The sequence below is a fragment of the Myotis nattereri genome, assembly GCF_964212035.1.
Source record: "Myotis nattereri genome assembly, chromosome: 8".
NCBI lineage: Eukaryota > Metazoa > Chordata > Mammalia > Chiroptera > Vespertilionidae > Myotis > Myotis nattereri.
This window is the reverse complement of record NC_138083.1, coordinates 30,032,728-30,058,861: the sequence shown is the minus strand read 5'-3', so window position 1 is coordinate 30,058,861 and position 26,134 is coordinate 30,032,728. Positions and strand designations below refer to the sequence as shown.

The window sequence follows — 26,134 nt, the reverse complement described above, 5'->3', positions numbered from 1 at the left end:
AAATATTTTTAAAAAGGAAAGAAAATGGAATAATTACCTTGAATGTACTGTTTGAGTCTATCTAACTTGTAAAACAGAAGGTTTGCTTCAAGGAGTCACACCTGCATCTTTCCAGGCCTAAAAACCTCCTGAACACTAGCACAGGGTGTATGGTCGCTGTCCTCACAGAGCAATGACGTGCGGGTGAGGGCCCAGGGGACACAGAAAGACGATAGTGGCCCACGGCCTGGGCCTCCTTCAGCACTCAGCCCCAGGCAGTTAAAAAAAAATCTCCAGAGAAATGATAAGGAGTTTTAAAAATAAAAGCCAGTGGGGCAGCCTGCAGCATCTTACTCCCCGGCACCTCGTGATTCTACCCTTGGCTCTCAGCACACGGCAGGACCCAAGGCCCAGTCCCCAGGGCCCTGTTCTCCAGCCTCCTCAGCCACCTTGGGCCTGAGACCTCTGCCCTAAGGTCCAGCGTGGCCAAGAGAGGTCAGCAGAGCAGAGAGAGTCAGAGTGACCCGCGTACTCAGAGATAAGGCCACAATTTGTTGATTCAGGGGCTTGGTTATTCTCTGAATAAATTTTCCTGTTTCAAAAACTTCTCTTACAACTGGAGCTGAGTGTTTCCCTGTTCCTTTCCCAGGGGAGAAGCTTGTGTTTGCTTTTCATAAATTTCTGTAAACTGTTCCCACACTCACACCCACCAGATACCAAGCCCCTTTGACCCCTCCTAGACTGGCCAGGGGGGTGGGTGCTTGGGCTGTGATGGAAGTCACACATTCCCTTGGAGTCCCATGGGGTTCCATGGGGGTGAGGGAGGGAGGGGGTTTCTGCTACAAGGACCCTGTAGTGCACGCGGTTGGTGCCCAGGCCGCAGGATCCTCCCCAGTAGCTGCAGGCTTGGCTGCTAACAGCTCACCCCGGGGACCTTCTCTGGGAGACGGACTCTGGTTGGGAGCTGCCTTGTGGAAGAAGCCTGGGAGAGCAAGAACTCACCTGGGGCCATTATTTAGCCCATGATTTACTGGGTTGGGGGTATAACAGCTTAGCCTGCTTGCCTCTGGGAGGGACAACTTTGCCCCAGAGCTCCACCGGACTGAGGCTAGATTTTAGCTGAAAACACACCCTCACCCAGCTCTCTCCCCACCCCCCACCCCATCCTGCCTTGCATCCCTCACTCTCTTTCACCCAAAACCCCCACTCCCCCCAATAACCCATGTACATCTGAATCTGTGTCTCAGCCTCTGCTTCTGAGAAACCTGAACCAAGACAAATCCTACAGAGTATGGCCTGAAGTCACACAGTTGGTGAAACCGTATAGTCAGAACCATATACCCCTGATCTCCGAGTCTATTGCTCTTGCCAGTTCAACCCCACTCCTTCTCTCCATTTCTGGGTATGGGGCCTGTGGGGGCTGAGTAACAGTTCTAGTATTTGTTGCTCCCACGCTTACCATAAGGGAACATTAAATGTCCATAATCCTATGAGGGTCCTAAGTATTTGCTAACATTTTCAGCCCCTCTGTTGCCTCACAGGATCCAGCAGTGACTCAGACCCAAGTGGATGGGAATTGCTGAGCAGGTTCTATGGCTTTTGGGATCTAGGAGGCTGGCAGGACTGAGGGCCGCCAGAGATCAGGTTTGCAGGTGGAGGGCATGTGGGGTGGGGTCTGCTCCCCCATCCCATGTCTATTCTTTTTCTTTTTAAAAAATATACATTTTATTGATTTTTTACAGAGAGGAAGGGAGAGGGATAGAGAGTTAGAAACATCGATCAGCTGCCTCCTGCACACCCCTTACTGGGGATGTGCCCACAACCAAGGTACATGCCCTTGCCCAGAATCGAACCCGGGACCCTTCAGTCCGCAGGCCGACGCTCTATCCACTGAGCCAAACCGGTTAGGGCCCCATGTCTAGCCTTACATCCTGGGTATGAGCACAGAGGGGGGAAGGTTGCTTCTGAGTTCCCAGCTCATAAGGCTTTATAATGTGGAGCAGAATGTTTCACAGGCCTTATCCTGTTTAATCCTCAGACCATTTCTCAGGTGAAGAAACTGGGGCTCAGAAAGGGAAGGTACTTTGGTCAAGGTCACCTAGCTGTCAAGTGGCTCAGCAGAGACTCAAGTATAGGGGACTATGTGTACAGTATAGATGCCATCTTCAGTAGTTCTGCCTATCTCCTCTGTGTCCCACCTGGTTCCTTTTGGAGGGCTTGGGCACATGCCCTGCTGCCCTCGCTGCTCCAGGGCAAGCCTCTGAGCATCCAGGGTGACCAGGCTGCACGTTCCCCAGTCACGCCTCTGGGAAGTACTGCCCTTCCGCCCGGACAGGTGGGGCCCCTGACCTTGTTCTGTGTTGTAGAGCAGAGCCTCTCAAGAATTCATGCTGAAGGACCAGATTTAAAATTTTTCCAATCTGTTGTAGACCCGTGCTTTTGTAAAATACAGTACAAATGAATTACTAGAAAAATAAACTGTAAAAAAATCAATAACTAACAAAATAAAGGCCATTTTTTAAAATTAGATTTAAAAGACATAACATTAGGTAGTCAAATTGCTATGCAGTTCCTAAATGCTTACTTAATTTCTGTGCTAACCTTGTCGTGGCCCCCTGACACATGGTTCTTGAGGTGACACTGCTTTGAGGACCAATTTTGAGCAGTTCTGCTTTAGAAGAACTTCCCATCTCACCGCACTGTGCCACAGAAACCTGTCCACCAGGAGTTCCCTCCTCGTTACCTCCCTTACCCTCAGGCCATACTCAGGGGAAGCAGGACTTGGGAATTCTCTTTTTAAATGGCCTCAGCCCACTTATGTGCCCTGGGTGGGCATCTTCTCTGGGTCTGTCTTCCCAAGGTGAGACCATACCATAGGCGAGCATCCCCAAGGAAGGTGGTGGTGGTCATGGACAGAGCTTGGACTTGAAGGCTCTGTCGTCCACACACGTGCATGCAATACCCCAGAGTAGTGACATGGGTGATGTGAGAAGGTGGGGGGCTTCAGGTGGGGACCTTTCTTTGTACTCTTGTCTCCAAATGTTGGGGGCAGACCTGCCTCTGGGCTTACAGTGTTTCGGGCTAGGCTCTGACTGATAGAGAGCATAGAGGAAGGGGGTCGAGAACCAGGGCTCCATCCCCATGCCCTGGCAACCTGGTCTACAATCAAACAAGAGCCATGGGACTTCTCCTGGGAGCTTCCTGCATAGTTGCAGGCAGGACTGTAGATGCAAGTGGTCAGGTGGGGAGGAAGTGGCCTCCTCTTGGGCTCCTGTGCCTCCCAAAGACCCTTGCAGCAGCTCAGCAGTTAGAGAACCAGCAGTGATTGTGCTTAGACAGTGGTGGTTATGGGTTAAGATTAGGGTTATGATTCAAGTTGGCAATCAAATTCCAGGAGATGCAAGTGCCTTATGTTTACTGTGGTTACTTAGTATGAGGGCTAATTTTATATGTCAATTTGGCTGCACCACCGTTTGATTGAACATTATTCCGAGTATTTCAGTGAAGGTGTTTTTGGATGAGATTAACATATAAATCAGTGGTCTTTGAGGAAAGCACATAGCTCTCCATGTGGGTGGGCCTCATCCAATAACCTGAGGCCTTTCTAGAACAAAGACCGACCTCCCTGAGAAAGAAGAAGTTCTGCCAGCAGACTGCCTTCGGAGTCAAACTGTAGCTATTCCCAAATCTCCAGCCTGCTGGCCTTCCACATCTGATTTTGGACTCACCATTCCTCCATAATTTCATGAGCCAATCAATTCCTTAAAATCTCTCTCTCTCTCTTTCTCTTTCCTCTCCCTACCCACTTTATGGAAAGATGGAAGAAAGGAGGGACAGGCTACCCAACTTGTCCTTATCCAGAGATCATCAGCAACCCAAGTACACAGCTTCTTTGATTTCCTCAGTGTCTCCACATGGGGTGTGTATGGGCTGCCACAGTGGGGAACCAAGGTGCTTGCAGTCACCTTGACACAGAAACCACAGCTTTTGCTTCCCATTAGCTTTTTATTTTTATTTATTTATTTATTTTAAAATATTTTTATTGATTTCAAAGAGGAAGGGAGAGGGGGAGAGAGAGAGAGAAACATCATTGAGGAGAGAGAATCATCAATTGGCTGCCTGCTGCATGCCCCCTACTGGGGACCAAGCCTGCAACCCAGGCGTGTGCCCCTGACCTGAATAGAACTCGAACCCTTCAGTCTGCAGGCCAACATTCTAGCCACTGAACCCAACTGGCTAGGGTCCCATTAGCTTTTTATACTGCCTGAGTGAGGTAGGCCCAGGGCCTGCAAGCCTACTCACAATGTTTCAAGTTTATTGTGTAGTTCCCAGGAAACAGGCAGTGAAAAGAGGGAGGCTGAGGTCATTCCCAAGGAGGCCCACATCAGCCCAGATCTGATATTAACTGTTTACACACAGGGATGCAATCCTCCCTGCTGGTAGTTCTTATTGTTTCTGAGCCTCCACTAATTATGATTCATGGGTGAAGGAAGACAAAGAGTCAACATTTAGCTTTTGATATTCAATAAGCACTCTTAAGGAAACCCTTTCAGAATGAGAATTGTGGAGAGCAAGAATTTGTGTTAGCCAGAACTGGGCTTTGTTGAGACACAAAAGGGCTTTCTAAATTCCCCAAAGCTTCTCTTTAAATATTGGGAAAGCTCAATGCTGTCCAGTTCAATGTCATGGCATGAGGCCATGCAGGTTATATGCCACGTGGTGGGGGTAAAGGGGATGGCAACCCTTTCTGGGCTCAGGGAAAGGAGCTAGGGGTGGGGGAATAAGAACTGGAGAGTTGCAGTCTGCTCCCTGGCCTCCTTCTAGGTCAAAATCCAGGGACTGGGGGATGTGTGGCTGATGAGAAAGGTTTGGAAATTCCAGGCAGTGGGGAGCACCCTGCTGCCTGCCTGGAGAGGATGCAGGACCGTCCTTGGAAAGTGGCCTGCACCACCAGGGAGAGGCCTGATGGAGTAGAAACAGCGGTGAGGCTCCGTTATACTGAGAGGCTCTGACTTTTCCCTGCCCACCTCTGATCCAGCCTCCCCTGGGCCCTGTGGAGCTTGGAGGAGATCCAGGAACATGCCTGGGGTCCCTAGAGAGTGGCAGGAAGGGACTGAGAGGCATCATGCCAGCCAGAGGGCCCCTGTGATGGCAGGCAAGGAGACTCTGACATCAGCCCTGACAGAAGGTGAGGAGTGGGCCACCTCGTGTCGGGAGCTGGGTTGAATGAATAGTGAAGCCTCCTTCAAGGGTCTGCAGCCCCACTGATAGATAAGACAGCTGCTTAGAGCCAATTGCAGGGCCCAGCTCATTCTGGGAGGGACTGAGATTGGGCTTAGCAGCTGCATCCTACTCACAGGTCTGGCATCTCTTATCTGTAGACTGGCCTTCCCTTACTGCACTAATTTTACATAAATCCCTCGAGTCAGCACCAATTCCCTATGATTGGAGAGCAGCCTAATAGCCCGTGAGTTTTTTTTTTTTTTTTTTTTCTCTCAGCAACGAATTAAGTTAATGAGCAGAAGCTGGCCATTCATCTCCTTGAGGCTGGCTGGGGGGTGGGAGGCCTTGGTACTGTCATCAGCAGCACCAATACCACTCTGATTTTCCTCTTGGATTAAAATAATAAATTTTTTCCTCTCTGCCATAGAGTTGGGAAGAAGGGAAGCGCTGCTGTGGTTGACTGACCACCCTCAAAGTTCTCAAAGACTCCTCTCAAAGTCTGATGAAGAGAAACTAAACAATCTTGGTGTCATGACAAGTTAGTAAAAGGACTCCACCTACTCCCAGCACTGGGAGACCTTCACTGTCCAAATCCATGGAGCAGAGTAGGAAAGGGCTCCAACCCCCCCAGGCCCTCTCTCAACTTTGAATTCTTCATGGTCATGGTTGTGGAGGTAGGGCACCATGACAGCGGGGAGCCCCTGTATCCATCTCCTCTCCTGGCTGGGTTAAACAGGCCAGGAAGAACACAGTGAAGAACTGGGGGGAGGGGCAGAAGAGACCCCAGAGTCCAGTGTTGAACACCTCGAGTGCACATCTAGTGGCTCTGGTTATACAATAACGGAGAAGCTGGAAAGCTCTGGAAGCTTGTTGGGAAGTGGTATGGGGGGCTCAGGATAACTATGTCCTCATAGTAATAGTTGGGCTGTGGGCTATGGGTTGGGTTCCCTGGAGAGACAAGGATTAGGATGTGAAGAATTGAGTTGGGAGGTGAAGGAAAGTCCAATAGACAGGGAAAGGAAGACAGCCGATGAAGAACGTGCCATGAGTCAGTTTCCATGTGGAGAACTCTGGGAGACAGTGTAGGACATACACCTTAGGCTTTTCCCACCTGCGCGGGGAGGGAGCTGGGTATTTACCCACCACTCCTGTCCATTATGGCAGAGGGCTGCTGGCTTGTCCTATGTGTGGACTGAGTGAGCTCCCACAGTCAGAAAAGCCCACAGTCAGTGAATGACAGGTGTTCCCAGGGAGCAGCCCTCAGTGTGGAGAGGTGAGTGGGTATATCTGCTCCATGGCACTCAAACTAGTTCTTTAGCTGGATGTCCCTTTTTGTGACTTGCTCTCACATTCTCTGTCTCTTCGTGTCTGGACCTTGCTCTCCTTAGAGACCTTCTTCCTCCTACACTGCCAGTCATCAACCACCTTCTTTGAGTTGGTTTTTGCTGGGTTTCACCCACCAGCTCCCTGGGCCCCTCCTCTTCTGTGGTGAGGTCTGAAACTCAGACCTCAGCAGGTCTTCTTTATGATCAAGCTCTTACCTACAGAGTCTAATTTCGACTGCTCTTTCCCCTGCCATGGCTCCCCATTTTCTTCAGGACCACGCCTACTTCTCTTATTCTGGCACCTTCATTTTAACCCTGTTTCTCCTCTTCAGGTTCATGTTTCAAAACTCTTTTACGTCCCATTCCAAACAGTGTGCCCTGAGTGCTAGATCTGTAGTTAGCTGCCTCTGTGTCCATGCTGTTCCCTTCCAAGCATACTTTTTCTTTCTTTTCTTTTTAAAATATATTTTTATTGATTTCAGAGAGGAAGGGAGAAAGATAGAAATATCAATGATGAGACTCATTGATCGGCTGCCTCCTGCTTACCCCCTTGTGAGGATTGAGCCCGCAACCTGAGCATGTGCCCTTGACTGGAATTGAATTTGGGACTCATCAGTCTGGAGGCCAACGCTCTATCCACTGAGCAAAACCGGCTAGGGCTCCTTCCTTTTCTACTTAAACAATATTACACACTTCAGAGACCAATAGAGATGGAATCAGAAACACATGAGCCCATGCTGAGCACTCGGGTCCGTGTGTGTGTGTGAGAGAGAGAGAGAGAGAGAGAGAGAGAGAGAGAGAGGGAGAGAGAGAGAGAGAGAGAGAGAGAGAGAGAGAGAGAGAGAGAGAGAGACGAGAAGCAAAGGCAAATGAGCACTTTTCTGAGCTGCACAAATTTTCTGGGGTGGGGCCTGCCAGTCAGCCTTGCCTGGCTGGACACATCAACAAGACATCAGGGAGCCTAAGCGAGATAAGAAGATATGCTTTCCATTAGAAAGAACTATTCTGGTCATTATCCTATAAGGAAAAATAAGATTGAAAATTAGAGGGATGCAACAAAGCAGTCAGTTATTGAAAGTTATCCAATAATTCCAATTTGATTCCCAGTCAAAACCTAGAATATTAATGCCACTGAACTGTATACTTAAAATGCTATATTTTATGTATGTATATTTTTACCATAATTAAGAAATGCACTAAAGAAAAGTAAAAAAAAAAAAAATCTGTGTATTGACCTCCCTCCCAACAATCTAGAATAGCATAATTGTTGGGGGTTTGGAGGGTGGGTGGTTAAAGGGGAAAACTTCTGGGTGACGTTGATAAATATTCTTTACAGTTTTTCAAGACCCAGGGTTCTGGCACAAATTTGTAACCTGGACCAGACAGAAGGCAGTTTCTAAAAGACAGAAATAAGCATCTGGACAATTTTTATAAACACCCTCTCTGGCACCAGAATAGGGAGCTTGCTGCAGACATGTTTTGGCCAAAGCACAAGCCGTCTAGAGAGAAGCATGCTGGGTATGAAGGCCAGACTTGTCCTGAGTCCCACTGAGTGAGGGAGGAGGGGAAAGGCTTCCTTGCTTCCTTCCGAATCCTCCAGCAAAGGAACCATCAGCTTGGGTGAGTGAGAAAGCTCAGAGGAAGTACAAATGTTGTAAAGATTGTCCCTTTTCCCCCAGGGAGAGGAAACAAGTCCCAGCCTTGGTCCTCCCGGTTGGAGGAAGGCATGCGATCCTCCCAGCACAGTATTCTGTCCACAGCAGGAGGCCCTGGCCAACCTTCACCAAGGTTTTAAAAGCAAACATGGCACCTGTGTTTAGGGATCCCGGGGTCAGATGTGGCAGAGCTCTCACTGTCTTCAGGGATCTCTGGGAATTAGAAGTGTGCTTGGACATATCATTTGGGGATAGGAGTTTCAGGGGAGGGGGGAGGAGCCAGGAATTGCCTGCTTATCTGAAACAGGCCCAAATGAAGCCTATAATTTCCAGGCAGCCTTTGTCAGTGTGGGGACCTATCCTCTCTCCAGCAATGTAAGGGGGAGGCAAGACATTGAGCTCACTCCTCAGCTAAGGCCTTTCCGCCCCTACAGATGAAAATAAACTGGACTCAACTCCCCAGTGTCATGGCCTCTAATGGGCCGAAGTATTCCCTGGGTTATTTCTGTGGATCCTAGAGGGGCACCTTCCTCATGGTCCCCTTGGTCCTAGAATCTAAACATCAAGTCTCTACGCTGTTCCCATGTTACAATCTGGACACACTCAGACCTTTCATTGTCTCCCCCACCCCCTCCCAAATGGCTGTCACACCCACAGGTTTATTGCTCTTATGGAAGGTGTGAGGGATCATGGCACATGTTTAGCTAATTTTGAAAGCTCTCCTTTCTGCCCCTGCCTCCTTCTCCCCCTCCCACCTCTCTCTCTTTCTCCCCTTACTTCTCAGGAGCCAGCTCCTTCCTTGTTTTAGGAGAGTGCTTTTCCTCCTCCACTCAAGTTTGGCACCTGCTGACAGCCCTGCCCACCGTGCTGTATTCCAGCCCAGCAGGGTTTCTCCAGCAAACAAACATAATGCTTTCCCAGGAGGACTTCTGATAAATTCAGCCTCCCCCATCTCCTTAATTAGAAGCAATTTAGCCAACCTGGGAAAGAGACATTTTATCACCAATTAGTCAAAATACCATCTCCTCTTGATGAGGTGGATCAAAAAGAGAATAGAAATGATTAAACCTGCAAATATTGGAGATACAGACTCCTCAAATCTTCAGATTAAAGATTTTTTTTTTTAAAGGAAGGGTCCAAATGCAAAAACCATTAAAGTGTGCTTTAAACCAATGCTTCTCAAACCTCGGTGTGCACACAGATCCCCTGGGGGTCTTGCTGAATGCACATTCCGATTCAGCAAGGCTGCATCGGCAACAAGCTCCCAGGTGCTGCTGGTGCAGCAGGTCCATGGACCGCATTTAAAAAAAAAAAAATATATATATATCTTTATTGATTTCAGAGAGGAAGAAAGAGGGAGGGAGAGATATAAACATCGATGATGAGAGAGAATCATTGATCGGCTGCCTTCTGCCTGATTGAGTATCGAGCCCTCAACCTGCACATATGCCCTGACAGAGAATCGAACCATGACCTCCTGGTTCCTAGGTCGACGCTCAACCATTGAGCCGCCATGGCCAGGCCACGGACCACATTTTGAAGAGCAAAGTCATAGGGTCCCCACTCCAAGATTCTCATGTAATGGAGAATGTCTGGGCATTGATATTTGTAACAGTTCTAATATGTAACTAAGGTTGAGAACCTCGTCCTAGAATGCAAGCCCTAGCTTCCAGCCCATGGATTAGAGATGTGAAAAAGTAGGTTTATAGTTGTTCGAATGGAAAAATGCAAATTAATAAATAATAATAACAACACAAAAAAATCAACTCTGTTTTGCATACTCACAACTGTAAACCTACTTTTGCTTACCCCTGTATTTTATCTTTTCTTAATTGCAGTACTTGACACTGGTAGACAGGAGGAAGATACAATCCCTTCCTAAAGGAGAGACACATTGCCACGTTCCCGGCAGACCTCAAGGGTTCTGGGGAGAGCTGTGTGGGAACTTGGCTCTTTCATTGTGGTTCGACAGTAAATGCCCTTATACCTAAAGCCAGCTTAAAAGGATATGCTAATCAATAAAGTTGCAAATTGAGCAACAATAAAAAGGGTAAAGCAGTAAAATAATAGGGGTATAAATTAATGTATAAAAAAGAAAAATTTTAGGACAAATTAGATACAATAAGAGTAAATGTTTATGACTAAAAATGAAGCGAAGATAGCCAATATTTGATCTTATGGGACCTACAACAATAGCAACCCCAGATGGCTCAAAAATAACAGCATAATTACAAACTAGATTTAATGACAAAGCAAAATGATTAAAGGCTAAGGATCAGCTTCAGGGAGAAGTCTCTGTGCAGAATAAGAACAGTGCTTTGGCTGGGTGCCCATTTGTCTATTCTAAGCTGGGTCTCACTAAGGCCTGGGGTCCAGGGTGATAGGTTAGAAGGTTCTTGGCACTGGCCTTCTCGTGCTTGGTTGTGTGGCCTTAGATACCTGCCAGGACCCTTAACTGCTCTCAGAGAGCATTGCTAGGTGGCTCTTCAGGCAGCAAGTTTAGTTCAACCTATTGGCAAATAGCCTGATTCTTATTAGAGAATTGGAGGAGGGTACTGCTGGTAGACTGGTCAAATTGCTGATTAAATTCAATTTATTAAACACTTATTAAATTGCTCCTCTGTGCCAAGCCCTGTAGAGGGGACTGGAGACATGACACTAAACAGGAGATCAGAGAATGGTATATTTAAGGACTGGTGGGGTTAGGGCCTTGGAATGGGTTGCAGTTCGGGGCCTTACAGAAGCCAACTCTGAGATGACGTTTAGCTTATGGATCTATTGGAGATCTGGGGCTCAAACTCTGAGGAAGGGAAGGAAGCAGCTCAGGCACTGGGAGAAGCTGGGCTGCAAGGCAGTCTCAACAAAGGCCTCAGCTGGCCCTATGTGGAGCTCGGAAGCTGGGATGACCCTTCACAGTTGTCTCATGTTTCAGGGAGTATTCCAAGCCTTTATAGTCTCCCAATGGCCAGTCATTGAATGTGGACTGTCTTCTTGGGAAGGTAGCTGTCTCCAGCCAAGGGTAGTTTCCAGGAGACATGACAGCTCAGGGCAATCAGCCAGAAGTACTCTCAGCAGCAGGGACACGAAGTTCTGATGGGAAACCTGGTGTTGCACCATAGTGTCTACTTTAGTCCATTTAGGCTGCTGTAACAACATGCCACAGATTAGGAAGCTTATAAACAACAGAAATTTATTTCTGCCAGTTCTAGAGGCTGTAAGTCCAAGATCAGGGCGCCAGCATGGTAGGGTTCTGGTGAAGACCCTTTTACGGGTTGCTGACTTCTCACTGTGTCCTCACCTAGTAGAAGAAGGTGAGCGATCTGGGGCCTCTTTTATAAGGGAACTAATCCCATTCATGAAGCCTCCATTCTCTGGACCTCACCACCTCCCAAAGGCCCACCTCTGATACCTTCACCTTGGGGTTAGGATTTTAACATATGAATTTTGGTGGTGGTGGCGGTGGGGGGGGGGGGGGGACACAAACATTCAGATCAGAGCAGACAGAGATGAAAAATATGGCTGGATATGGTCATTCTGTGCAAGATCCTAAATGTGAAGTGAATCAGTAAGTGGTTAGTTGACTGGAACATCCAAGCTGATCATCAATGAAGTACCTGTAAAACTAACTCATCTTAGTGTTAAGAAGAGGCAGAGAATATGGACTCTTAAGTTGTTACTAACCATGATGGCCTCTTTGTCCTAGGTAAATCAGACTCTCCTCTGTTGCTAACCATGCACACACCCTCAAACATCTGCTTCTTCCAGTATCTTTTTACTTCAAAAGTTGTCAAGCTCTCCTCGGCAGCCTGAGTGATCTGTCAAAACTATCCATTCTCTAAGCAGTCCTGGTGCTGTTTCTGGCCTTCTTTGCCACTCATTTTCCAGATATTTGTAGAAGCGAAGCCAGATAATCCACCAGAGAGGCATATGGTTGACATGGTCCAACATCTGAATATATAAAAGGTTCTGGAAACAGCAATGGCTTAAACAAGTTAGACATTTATTTCTCGCTCACATAAACATTTGGGCAGGCTGTTCACAGTTGGTATTTGTGCCCCATGCTATCAGGGACTTTGGCTTCTTCTGCTGTTATTGTTCTACTTGTGGCCTTGATGTCCTGTCCAAAATGGCAGCCTCTACATGCCAGGTCACAGGATAAAGAAGGGGACAAAGAAGAAGAGCAAAAGAGATATGACTGATGCTTCTTAAAGAAGAGACAATACTCCCACTTGCCTTCCATTGGCTGGATTTTAAACATATTGCTTCTCCCAGCCACTGGGAAGGTTGAGAAATAGAGTCTTCATTTTGGGTAGCCACGTGTCCAGCCAAAAGTTAGGGGATGTAACATAATGGAAGAAAGGGTGGAACCTGGGGAAGAATCTGGTTGGAATAGACTAGCTATGCTGTGGTACTAATAAATCCTAATATTTCAGTGGCTTACCATAACTAAGGTTTATTTCTCACTCAGGAATCTAGGTTGATAGACACTCTACCATCTCTCAGGTGATTGACCTAGAACCCAGGGCTTCCAAGACAGCTGTTACAGGAAAATAGAAAGTACAGAGGGAGGACTCTGGCTCCTAAATGCCTCAGCCACAGGTAACTTACATCATTCTGCTCTCAGCTGCTTGGCCAGAACTAATCGTATGGCCTCCCCTTAACTAGCAGGGAGCTGGGAAATGTAGAGATTGATTGCTATTAATGAACAACATCTCTGCCACATGGGTTAAAACTGTTAAATACAGTTTAAAAATTTGTGTATGTGTTTATGCACATACAATGATTAATTGCTACAGCAAGTTGAAGTTTGATGGGACCCTTGGTCAGTATTTAACGTTCCTTTCTTTCTCCCAACTGCCTTTTATGTGGCTCAGAGCCTCAGTTTACTTCCAGCCCTCACTGTTGATTTGCACTTTTCTCTGTGTATCCACAGTCTTGAAGAAAAGCGATGGGCGCTGATGCTAGATTTTCCCATCTGACACACAGGAGGCCTCCTTTTAAACAACAATAAAAATAGCCCTCCATTTATGCTGCTGTTTATTTTCCCTCCCTTTGTCTCTTCTATTGAAGGAGCCAATTAAACAAAGTGTGTGTTTTCGGCGCCTGTTCTGTGCTCACTTTAAGATTTAATCAACCCTTTGAACCTGCAGCATAACTGCTTCATAATGTCAAGATAATATATTGAGATCAGCTCAAACCCACCATTCCCAAGGGTGGTTTTGTTTAAAGGAAAGTTGTAATTGAATTTCTAAATAACCACCAAGCTTTCAAGGTACCAAAATAAACATTATCCAAACAGAAACCTACCCTGGAGTTTTTGGTTAACGTACGTGTACTTTAAGAAGATAGAGGTTTTTATGTTTTAAAAAAGTGAGCTGAAGTCTCTGATGTCCCTTTAAAAATTACTCATCCCCCATTTCTTGAGATAACCAAAGCCAAAGACCCTGATTTATGAATCAGGTAAATCAGCAGTTGATTTGAAACATTAAAACGGTTGTGTGTGTTTTTTATTTTTTGCTTTGTAGGAAGTTGCCTTTCAGCCACCTTTAATCCCTGAGCTCTATTATTTCTCAATATTTCTAAATATCTTCAGGGTTGCTCACTGCCTACAAAATAAAGTCCAAATTTTCTAGCCTGGAATTCAACACTCTCTGTGATCTGCCTCCAGCATAGTTTTCAAGGCTTATCTCCAAATACAAAACTCTTCCTTCCCCCTTTCATCCAAGCATGCACCCAACTCAGCAATCATAGTCCACAGTTCACCTCTTGCAAATGTGTTTGACACTTTCTACCTGGGCATTTGTTGATGCTATTACCTCAACCTGGAATGCTCTTCATCCCAAATTCATCTATTAAAATATCACCCCAGTCAGTAGCCTCTTCTAGTGCCTCTCAGTTGTGTTAAATGTCACCTTTGTGTTTCATAGCACTTGGGGACATGTTTATTGTTCTGCTTTCCTCACCCTGTCTTGTATCAGAATAATTTCTGTCCAGCTTCCACTTGAGATCATAAATTTCCTCCCTCCTTTGTTTCCATGAACATTTATTGTGTACCTACCAAGTGCCCGGCATAGTGCTAGAGGCTCTGAGATTTACATGTCAAGCACATATTATACCCTTAAGGATCCCGTAGCAAAGACTGGATGCAATATTGAAAAAGGAGATGAGATGGAGTGAAGAATGAGATTATGGGTAGCAATAACATGCATAATGCACATAGAAAGTTATACTACCTAATGGACAATATCTATGGCATGACTGCTGTATGACAGAACGTGAAAAGAGTTTAAACGAAGGGGATGCTGTCACCAGCTTGGGAGAAACTTCTCGGAGGAGCCTGATCAGGAATTCATGGACAAGGAGAAATGATGTGTAAGAGGGAGGGGAAGAGTATGAGCAAGGCAAGGGAGTGGAGAAATTTAGTGACACTCAAAGGTAAGAGTACATGGTTTTTAAATTAAAGTATTTATGAAGGGGATCATCAGAGTCAGAGAAAGACAGGTTTTTTTTTGGGAAAACTATCTGGAGGAAATCCAGGTAGGGAGCCCTGTAAGCAGTAGAAAATGTGGGCTGGAATTCAAAAAGAGGCCAGGACTGAATAGCGTTAACATTTAAAGCAAACATTTATTTTCAAATTTGGGGCATCAACATACATTAGCATTTTACTACTAGAATGTCTATGTATTTAATTATTGGAGCATCTAAATATTTAAAAACATCTTTACTGAGATATAATACACATACCATAAATTTCACCCATTTAAAGTGTACAATTCAGTGATTTTGTTTATTCACAAGGTTTTGCAACCTTCAGCACAAGGTAAGATCATATTCATCACCTCTGAAAGAAACTCCGTGCCCATTAGCAGTCATTCCCCATTTCCACACAACCTCCCCCACGTCCAAGGCAACCATCATTTTCTGTCTCTATAGATTTGCCTATTCTGGACTTTGTATATAGATTCATACAACATATGGTATTTTATGATCGGCTTCTTTCACTTAGCATGTTTTCAAGGTTCATCCATGTTGTAGCATGTATCATACTGAATTCCTTCTTATTGCTGAATAATGTTCCACTGTTTGTATATAGCATATTTGGTTTGACCGTTAATCAGTTGATGGACATTTAGGTTATTTCTGCTTTTTGGCTGTTGTGAATAATGTCACTAGACCTGCACTTGAGGTGTTCAGTCCTGGGCCCTGGGGTCTCTTCTCCTCCTCAGGATTCTACTGTGCTCTTCCTCACCTGGTTAGACACGGATCCTTTCAGTTCTTTTTTAAAAAAATATATTTTATTGATTTTTAAAAAAATATATTTTATTGATTTTTTACAGAGAGGAAGGGAGAGGGATAGCGAGTTAGAAACATAGATGAGAGAGAAACATCGATCAGCTGACTTCTGCACACCTCCTACTGGGGATGTGCCCGCAACCAACGTAGATGCCCTTGACCGGAATTGAACCTGGGACCCTTGAGTCCGCAGGCCAACGCTCTATCCACTGAGGCAAACCGGTTAGGGTTGTATTTTATTGATTTTTTACAGAGAGAAAGGGAAAGGGATAGAGAGTTAGAAACATCCATGAAAGAGAAACATCGATCAGCTGCCTTCTGCACACTCCCTACTGGGGATGTGCCTGCAACCAAGATACATGCCCTTGACCGGAATCGAACCTGGGACCCTTGAGTCCGCAGGCCAACGCTCTATCCACAGAGCCACACCGGTTAGGGCCCTTTCAGTTCTTTGAACATATTTATAATTGCTACTTTGGAGCCTTTGTCTGCTCTGTCCACCATCTGGGGTCTTTCAAAGGTAATTCCTATTTTCAGTTGCTTTTTCACCTATGTATAGGCCATACTTTCCTGCTTCTTTGCATGTCTAATAAATTCTTTTGAAAAGTCAATATTTTAGACAATATATTGTAGCAACTCTGAATACTGACTTCCCCCTTCCTCTGGGGTTGATATTATTGTTGTTTGTTTGATGGATTGTGTATTTATTTAGTGGCTTGGCTGGACTAATTTTGTGAAATCTATTCCCCTTGCCTCTGATGTTCCTGCTCAGATTTGTTTTTCTGGCTACTTAGGGGTCATCCTTGAATCTACAAAAGCTACTTGTTGGTCAAAAGTTGTGCTCAGGCTCCTTTAGCCAGTTAGATTTCCTCCTCCTTCTTGTCCTCCGCTTCTTCCTTGTGTATGTGTTCCTTCTCCTAGTATATGTGTGTAGCATGGAGGTTACTGTCACAGTCCATGGGATTTATGTTTCGGCCTCACATTCAGCCACAGACTAGCTTAAAATTTCTGTTTTTATTACTCCTGAAAGGGCACTGTCCTGTCTTGCATGCCTATGTCAAGATTTTAGGGATGTATGTGGTTTTATTTTTAATCCTGGCTTCCTAGGAGTTCCCCTGGGTCAGAGCAGCTTATTGTTTTATCAGAGGTTGTGCTCCAACTCCTTGTGCCTGTGAGGCTTCTGCTCTTTGTTGATGAATCTGTGTGTGGCTTATAAGTCTGACCCATGTCCAGGTTTGATTGCTCCCAGGTTCACAAAGTCTACCACATGGGCATAGCCTTCCTGACTCTCCCTCCCCCAGGGCTAACTGTGACCCCAGGAGTGTACTTCTTGGATGTATTTTGCCTTGTTCCTTTCTGTTAAATTTCTAATCATTCTGCCACTTTACTTGTTGCTACCAGTATCATGGAGCTACCAGCACCTTCTCAATTACCCTTTACCATGGTCTCCTTGTTTTTAACAATACCCTTAGGCATATAATTTTCCACATTCTCTTCCAAATAAAGTCAGTCCCCCCAGACAGTGCTGTGGAGCTCTTCATCCTTATGGCCTGTCTCTTCCTCTGGGAAGAGTCTGTGCACCACTGCGTAGGACCTGGAGTGTGGACAGTGGATTATTTCTCCTGGAGTGACACTCGTGCTCGGCAAGCAGGTATCAGAAGGGGTGGTGGCTTCTTGTCTTCGTAGTTTTCCCCTCTCAGCATGGAACTTTCACCCGATGAATGAGCTGGAGCAGAAATAATTGGGGCCGCAGTGTGTTCAGTTTTTCACAGCTAGCGTAGAGCTTCCACCACACAAATAGGGTCTGGATGGGAGAAGGGATCCTCAGTCCTTCCAGCCACACCTATGAGAGTAGAGGTTCTGCCACATGGTGCTGGGGGAACATAAGAAACACTGGATGGAGCCTTGTTCTTCCCAGAGTGAAACTGTAGCCCTAGACTGGGAATTGAGGGACAAGGGAGCCCTGTCTTCTTGGCCATATTCACCTGGACTAGAGTTTCCATAACACAGAACTAGGGGAAGAGGAGGGAGAAAATCATATGTCAAATACCACAGACTCTTTTTCTTCCTGAGATTTCATGGATTTTCTTCAAAAAATGTTTCTCCACTTACTGTATGGCCTTAGAAAAATCCTGCAGTCTGTAAATGATGTTTTGAAAAATAATTTTTGCCACTTAAATTATTGTTTTTCTGTGAAGGGGTTTGCTAAGCTCCTTACTCTGGCATTTTTGAAGTTCCTAAGATCAAGTATCTTTAATATCATCATTTAATCACAACGCAACCATGGAATCACTGATTCTTGTCTGTCTCATACCCTATCTGCCAAGATATCCTGTTGGTTCTATCGTGAAAATTTATCCAGAATTCAACCTCTTCTCACCTCCTCCACGGCTATCATCCTGACCCAAGCCACCACTTTTTCTCATCTGAAAAGCCTCATTGGGATTGTTTCCACCCTTGATTTTTTGCTTTCTGTTCTTGACACAGTAGCCAGTGTAATTATTTTTTTTTTAAAAAAAGCACAAATTATATCAAGCTATTCCTCAGCAAGGGCCCCTTCTGATCTGACTCTGCATTACCTCTTTGATCTCCCCATCCTTTTGTTTACTGTATTCTAGCCAGTCAGTTTCTCACTGAACTGGCCAGGCCCACTTGTACCCCAGGGCCTTTGCAATGACTGTGCCCTCTGTTACAGGGTAAATTTCTCCAATTATCTACATTGTGAACTCCTTGCTTCAAGTAATTGCTCAATGTAATCTTCCTGAAAAGACCTACCCTGACCACCTTTACATTCAACATTCCTCCTTCCTCCCAGCACTCTTAATCCCCTTTCTCCACTTTAATTTTTCATTTTTCCATGATGCTTGCCACCTTCAACCATCCTATATAATAAAAGACTACTATACCAATCAACTGAACTGCGGAATGACTGGTAACTATGACGTGCACTGACCACTAGTGGGCAGGTGCTCAATGCAGGAGCTTCCCCCTGGGGGTCAGTGCACTCCCATAGGGGAGTGCCACTCAGCCAGAAGCCGAGCTCACAGCTGGGAGTGCAGCGGTGGTGGCAGGAGTGCTAAGGATGTCCAACTGCCGGCTTCCGACATCCCAATAATTGGAGATTCCCCGAGGGCTCCTGGACTGCGAGAGAGCACAAGCTAGGCTGAGGGACCCCCTCCAAGTGCACGAATTTTGTGCATGGGGCCTCTAGTGTAATATAAGATATTATGATGATTACTTCTGGTCCATCTCCCTCACCGGAATATGAGCTGCGTTAATGAGGGCACGAATGTTCATCCTTACTTACTGTTGCAGCTTCAGCACTTAGAACCTGCCTGAAACAAAGCAGGTGCTCATTAAATATTTATTGCATGAATTCACAAGCTCTGATTGGTTATGTGAACAACAATGCTAGATATAACTTGAGCAATAAAAAGAATGAAAGATGAATTTTTGGCTCTGTATCCAGAATAACCTCATTAATGTCTTCTTCTGACACAGTTCATATCCTCATGGGGGGAAAGTGGAAATTGCCCACTAGTGTTCCCAGGAAAATACCAAAGACAAAAAAATTATTGTTACAGTTTCATGAAGGTGGATGTGGGACTTTCCTATCAAACTGCACACCCCTCTTAACTAAAGGTTTAAGAGTTAAACCCAGTACGTTGAGAGAACAAAAAGGAAGCAGGGGTGATGTGGCTCTCCCACTTGAAATGGTTTCCTTCCTGCTTCTCTCTGCCCTTTGATTCACCCTATCCCGGGGCAGGAGGAATGATGTGGTTAGTTGCTAAATTTGGGAAGAATAAACCTGGCTTGCTCAGCTCAGTAGCTCCAGTTTTCCTGGAGGGAGAGAGTCTGCCTCCAGGTACCAGTTCTCCTCTACTCCTTTGGACCATAAGTCTTAGCCTCATCTCTCTACCCAGATGGGGACACCTGTCCTAGTCAACCCGGGGTAGATGAGTCTGTCTTTTTCTACAATTCCATTAACAGGCTCATCTTCTATACTAATGAAAGCATAGTATGCTAATTAGACCAGATGTCCTTCTGGATGACTTTCTGAACAAAAGCAGGGGCTGTGAGGGAAGACCGGGTCCCAGGTGCCAGAGGGAAGCTGGTGCCAGCAGCCAGGGGAAGGAAGGCCTACTCTTGCATGAATTTCGTGCATTGGGCCTCTAGTTTCATAATAAACTGTACTCTCCAGTACTTAGCCTTTATAACAGGGAGGGTAATGTCACTCCTTTGTCTTGGTTCTCAAATTGCTGAGAAGTCAGGAGAGAGAGAATGATGCAATTCATGAGCCTCTTCGAACCTCCCGCATTTTGCTTTTATTGTATTGGCTAGAAAGGATCCACAGGGCCACCCTGACTACAAAGGAGGATGAGAAAGGGCTTAGCTGGCTTTTTCAGTCTCTATAGTGGAAGGCAGCAAAAGAGAAGAGACATGGAATGGTGGGTGAATCAGCTGTGCCTGTCACAGAAGTCATGAAGAGCTTTCTTCCTGAGACCAGAGTGTCAGCAATGCTGACTACTGGGCCCTTACTCCAGGCCTACTGATCAGAGGCTGCGTTTTAACAAGATTCCCAGATGATTTGTGTGCACATTAATATTTAAGAAGCACTACCTAGGTCAGGGGTCTGTGAACTATACAACCCGAGGGCCCAATCCAGCCTGTGTTCATAAATAAAGTTTTATTGGAACACGGATATGCACATGTGTTTATGAATTATCTATGGCTGCCTCTGCTCTACAATGCTAGAGCTGAGCAGTTGTGACAGAGACCACATCGCCTGAAAAGCATAACATATTAACTAACTGACCATTTAGAGAAAACGTTTGCCATCTCCTGCTCTGGATTGAGTCAAGAGCTGAAAGCACCGCTTGGATGACAATGCTGGGGAGAGATTTAACAAAGAAAAGATAAGATAAAGATGAACTTTTCTCCAGAATGAGAAAAACATGAAAGTATTGAAGGGTAGGAGGTTAGAGCCACCGAGGGAGACACTGATGGGAGGAAAGACAGAATGAGATCCCAAGGGAGGGGCAGGATGGAGGCAAGGATGCAGGTCAGAGCTTATGAAAAGGATGAAAGAGTGGAGGTTGGTGAGATTCCAGGTAATTGTTTAGTAATAAGAGGTGAGTTGATAGACTCTTGGTTGGGTCTCTTTGGCAGTGTGAATTTCCCATAGTGCCTAGCACACAACAGAATACCGTGTGGGCACCAACCAATGTTTTTTGAAATGAAAAAGTCACCCATTCAGTTTATACACTGAGGTCCCCCACAGAGCATTTTGCTTTCAAGCTCACCATGTGGGATAGGGAGGGGCCTGAATAGTCTTATTCCCACTACACAGCTGGGGGACTGTGGCCGAGGGGGTCAGTGATGATCCGAGGTCACCAAGCCTGGAGGCCTCTCAGCTGGGGCTGGAAGTCAGGCCTGTCTCTTGCAGGCTGCTTGAGAGCTGCAGAGACAGAGAGAGCTGGTGTGGGGGTAGGGTTGGGGCTGGGTTTCCCACCCAGGAGAGCTTGCTGCTAGTTTTTGTCGACTGCAAAGGAACTCTAGTTATCAAAACACAACTTAAGGTTTTTAGAGAAGGCCTCTGATTTTGCAACACCTGTGCCCAAAAGGGAGGGAGGGCTGCATTTTCGCATCAGACTTGAGCTTTTGCTGGAATGTGAGGTATGATGGGAAGCAGAAAGAGAGTGGGTGAGAATTTCTGCCAAAGGCCTGGGCCTCAGGGAAACCAGATTTGACAGGAGGAGAAGACGCCAGGGCGGTGTTTGTGGCCCTTCTCCTTTTCTTGGGCCCACCCCCATCCCCTTTCTTTTCCCATATATCCTTTGATTTTCACTGTTTCCCCAGCTGCATGAGCCCTGTTCCCCAGGGCCGAGGCTCTGGTGCATGCTCTGACCGCCTTCATTCCTCTTCCCAGGCCCCATCCAAACCCTGGGCTGTGTCCCATCTCCTCAGAAACACTCCCTAAAGCGTCCGTCTCTGCTGCCTGCCTGCCTGGGTTTCCGGAAAGCAGAGCCTGCAGGTGGTGTATTTTGGAGACAATCCCAAGAAGGAGGACTTGCGGAGGCAGGAGGTGCATTAAAGAAGGAAGAAAAGCCATAGGAAGTTGTGTTGTTAAGGTTGCTCTTATTGGTAATGGAGCTTCATCCTGCTAGGACCCTGATAAACACTAAGAAATCTCCCTGAACTGGCGGTCCAAAGGGCAGGAGTTGGGAGCACTTATCCCTCACTTCCTGACCCCGGCTGGTCAGAGAGTATTCCTGGGAGCCTTGACTCTCCCAAATATCTGGACTGCACTTGCCCACAGGATGAGAAGACCCTGAGGCTCTGTCAAAGCTCCAAGGCATAAAAGTGGAGGTGGAAGGGTTGGGAGTGGGCTCAAGATTGGATGCTGACAATGAGTCTGAGCTTGCACAGAGCTGTCCACTACAGCTAGGGCTGAGATCAAAGGTGAGTGAGAAGATGTGGTGTGGGCACAAATATGCCCACTTTGAAGCTATGTTATAGAGGCATACGAATTTAGAATAGTTTCATCTTCCTGGTGAAATGAACCTTGCATCAAACACACTAAGCCCGTCTATTTTGAGTAAGATTATCTGCCTTGAACTATATTGGACTTTATATTAATAAAGCAACACTAACTTTCTTTAGTTGCTATTTTCCTGGGACATTTATTTCTATCCTTTTCCTGTCAATATTTCTGTGCCTTATGTATTGATTATAAATAATATATAGTTAGATTGGGAAATAATTCCATTTTTCAAAATAAGAGCTTTTTATTTTGTATTCCCTTATTATTATTATTTGTGTAATTGCATTTTTCTACCATTTTAGTTTGGACAATTTGTGTTAGGTCGTCCAATGTGTGGTACTTATGGCAGCCTTAGGAAGCTAATACATCCTTTCCCCCAAAGTAATCACACTGGCTAATGTTCGAGAACCCCCACTTACTCCTTGTGTCTATTAATTCTCCCTTGGCGCTCCCTTAAACTTTACTTCTGTAGTTTTTTTTCTGGTTGATGTTGTTTACAATTTTTTTTGGCCTTCATAGATTTGACACTATCAACTTTCTAGTCAACATTTTTGATCCGATGATGTCAGTCTTATTTTCCAGGTTGTTATAGACCCATTTAACATTGTATATATTTTTCTCTTTCCTATAGTTTGGGGCCATCCATTTTCCTAAACCATTTTTTTTTTTTTTAATTTCACAGAGAGGAAGGGAAAGGGAGATAGAAACATCAATGATGAGAGAGAATCATTGATTGGCTGCCTCCTGCACGCCCCCTACTGGGGATCGAGCCCGCAACCCAGGCATGTGCCCTGGGAACTGACCCAGGACCTTCTGGTTCATGGGTGGGTGCTCAACCATTGAGCCACACTGGCTGGCCTCCTGAACCAATTTTGATACAGATATCATAAACTCCATTTTATGTATGAAAACAATGATGCCAAAGGGTAAACTACTTGTCTGTAGTCATACAACCATTAAACAGAAAAGGTGGGACTAGGACATAGGCAGCCTAATTCCTAAGTCAACATGTATTTCACAGCCAAGAATGGCAGGATAACTTCTCTGATATGATATTCTGGCAGATTTATTAGAGTCTGCCTAAAGTAATGTGTTGAGAATGGTTCTGAGGCCTCATCCAAGTCCATGCTAATCAGTTAGAGATGTCCGCCATGGGTGTGGAGGGAGAGGTGGCACGGAGTGTCAGGAACTTGCTTTGTCTTCACTAGGTCTTGTTATTCCTCAAAATTTTGGCTCATGCTCTTGAGACTTCAATTTGAAAATAATGCAACGAAATCTCCAAAAATATTAATTTCTGTTCTAAAAGATTAATCAGAAAAGAGGAATAAAATGAATGTGATTTTTAAAAATCTTTTATTCCTAGTTAATTTATTTTAATGGAGGTGGCAGTGGTGTAGACTAAGAAGTGAGGGTGCAAGCTGAGTGGTTTTAAGTCTTTGACAGAGGCCCCCACAATCCCCTCTTAGGGATACATTAACTTGTTAGAAGAGCTCAGAGAACTCAGGAAACCTGTTTACTTACCAGGTTACCAGTTTACTCTGAAAGATATTAAAGGATACAAATCGGCAGCTTAATGGAGAGATACATAGGGCTTGCAAGGTCCCACATGAGATGAGACAGGCCAACCAGCTGTCCTTTTGGGTTCTTACGGAGGCCTCGTTACATAGCCATGATTGACCAAATCCTTGCTTATTGGTGACTGGCTCAGAAATCAGGGATGGGACTGAGAGTTCTCATCACACGGTTGGCTTCATTGGCAACTAGCCCCATCTTTGGGTGAGGTCCAAAATTCACCTCATTAACATAACGAGACACCATAGTAGCTCTTATCACTTAGGAAATTACAAGGGGTTTGAGACCTGTGAACCAAGAACTGTAGATGAAGACCAAAGATATGTGAGAAATATATTTCAGTCACCTGAATGACCAAATATATGTCTATATATATAATTAATCACAGTATTAAAATATCAGAGGATACAATGGGGATAAACATTTCCATTTGCAGACTTGTTATAATGAATAAGCATTATAATGGATATAAAGAACAGGAGACAGAGCATTCATTCATTTATTCACTCACTCATTCAGGACATGCTTATGGAGGGCCTGCTATGTGTTAGGCTCTTGGAATCCAAAGAAAATAAAACATGGTTTCTGCTCATTATGTTCTCAAAGTCTGTTGGGAGAGACACACATTCCAGCAATTCCAAGGGTCATGTGCCAAGGTCATGGGCCAAGGATTACACAGGTTGCCACATGGGGAAAGGAGTGGTGATGGGGAACTTCCATGAAGATGAATCTGAAAATCTGAAGCTTGAAAGACAGAGGAGGTGCTATCAGGAGGTGACAAGAGAGGAGCAGCCATCAAAGCCTTAGGAGCCTTAGCTGGTGTGGCTCAGTGGTTGAGCATCGACCTATGAACAAGGCGGTCATGGTTCAATTCCTGGTCAGGACATGTGCCTGGGTTGTGGGCTCAATTCCCAGTGTGGGGTGTGCAGGAGAGCAGCCAATCAATGATTCTCTCTCATCATTGATGTTTCTCTCTCTCCCTTCCTCTCTGAAATCAATAAAAATATATATATATATATATATATATTTTTAAAAAGCCTTAGAAGTTTTCCCTTCACTGTGTAGCAATGTTGTCCAGTGAGAAATGCTAATTTTCTGCTCTGCTTCACTTCTGGGGACTTGGAATTTGAGCCATCCCCGAGGGATCCTGTGAGATGCAGCCATTCTCTGTGTTAAGGAATGATGTTATCTGCTGGATGAGATAAATCAACAGTGTGTTGGCAGTTGACTGCACTAGTTCTCTTTCAACCCCAGGACTTGTGTGGTTGGTCACACTAGGGCTGTGTTTGGAGCGGGAGGAGGTAGAAGGACTAGGGGCTCAACCCCCTCCCGGGGAGGTAGAGAGATAGAGCGTGGGCCTCCCTGAAGAAGCCTGCTGTTCCCTGTTTATATTTAGCCAATAAATGAAATGTGCTTGTCAAGGGTGGGTGTAAATTATTATTTATTGCTTTGTAGAAAACTCCTACTCAGGGTTCTCTGGCAAGCGAAGCTTTGCAAAGAATTTCTGGCAGTAGCAAGGTACGGCATTTATTTCCAGGAGGCTGGAACACTTTGCCTCCAATGTTTGTCAACGTGTCACCATTAAGAAGGAAAACAAAATTGGTGGGTGCATTTCTGGCCAAATGTGTTCATTAGTGAACAGAGTTTTGAGCACCCACTGTGTGTTCAATGCTGGGTGTCTCGTGGTAGCCAAGTCAGATATGGTCCCCCTGTTATCAATGCAGTAAGACAAATGATAGACAGTTAACAACATTGGTAAGTGTGGGCCCAAGGAACACACTGTCTCCCATCTGGGTTTGATGCTGGTTTGTCATTATACAAATGAAAACTGAAGCCTTATCAATGACTGGGGAATACCCAACAGTCTATCAAACTCGGACCCTCTGGTATCAGATCAATTGGAGAAATTGAATGAGATTTAAGGGAAAGTAGATCCTCTTCTCTCTCTCCAAATATAGGCCTTGGGGCCTATCTGTGCAGAAAAAAATCCCAACCTCTCTCACCTAGCCAAGCTCAGACCTGTTGTTAGCTAATTAGAGAAAGAACTCTGGTAGGAGATAGGCCAGGGTGGCCTTTTGTTACAATGACTCTGCACTCTAGCAAAATGTGTCTCCAACAACATTCTAAGCATCTGAACATCCTAAACTTCCATAAGTTGTTTGCAGAAATGGCCCCAATTCTCCACCACGCCCTTAGAAATATGATTCGGCAGCTCATCACATCAACAGATTTAGTCTCTTTCCTCTTCCCTTGAATGTAGGCTGCATTTGTGAGTGCAATGGAGGTGATGTCGTGCCAGTTCTAGCCTAAGCCTCCAGAAGCCTTGTGCACCTGCACTCTCACTATTGGAAGCCTGACACCACCCTTTGAACAGGCCCAGGCCAGCCTGACGGAGGACGAGAGAACGGAGGATAGGCACCAGGTCCCAGAGGGCTGAGAGAACCCAGCCAAAATCAAGAAAGCCACTCCCAGCACACAACTGATGACAGATGCATGAGCATCTGAGCCCAGCCCAGATCCACAGAACCACCCAGCTGGTCCAT

General features: G+C 45.5%; 1 protein-coding gene across 1 annotated transcript in view; it reads left to right on the top strand.

Moving 5' to 3' along the window:
- Positions 1 to 25,908, top strand: part of LOC308523130 (uncharacterized protein) — a 65,422-nt gene extending 39,514 nt beyond the window's left edge. The window contains exons 4-5 of the mRNA XM_081096812.1: positions 25,047 to 25,109; positions 25,852 to 25,908. Coding sequence (XP_080952938.1) covers positions 25,047 to 25,109; positions 25,852 to 25,896 — 108 coding nt within the window. The 3' untranslated portion in view covers positions 25,897 to 25,908. The remainder of the gene's footprint in view (positions 1 to 25,046; positions 25,110 to 25,851) is intronic.
- The last annotated feature ends 226 nt before the right edge of the window (positions 25,909 to 26,134 follow it).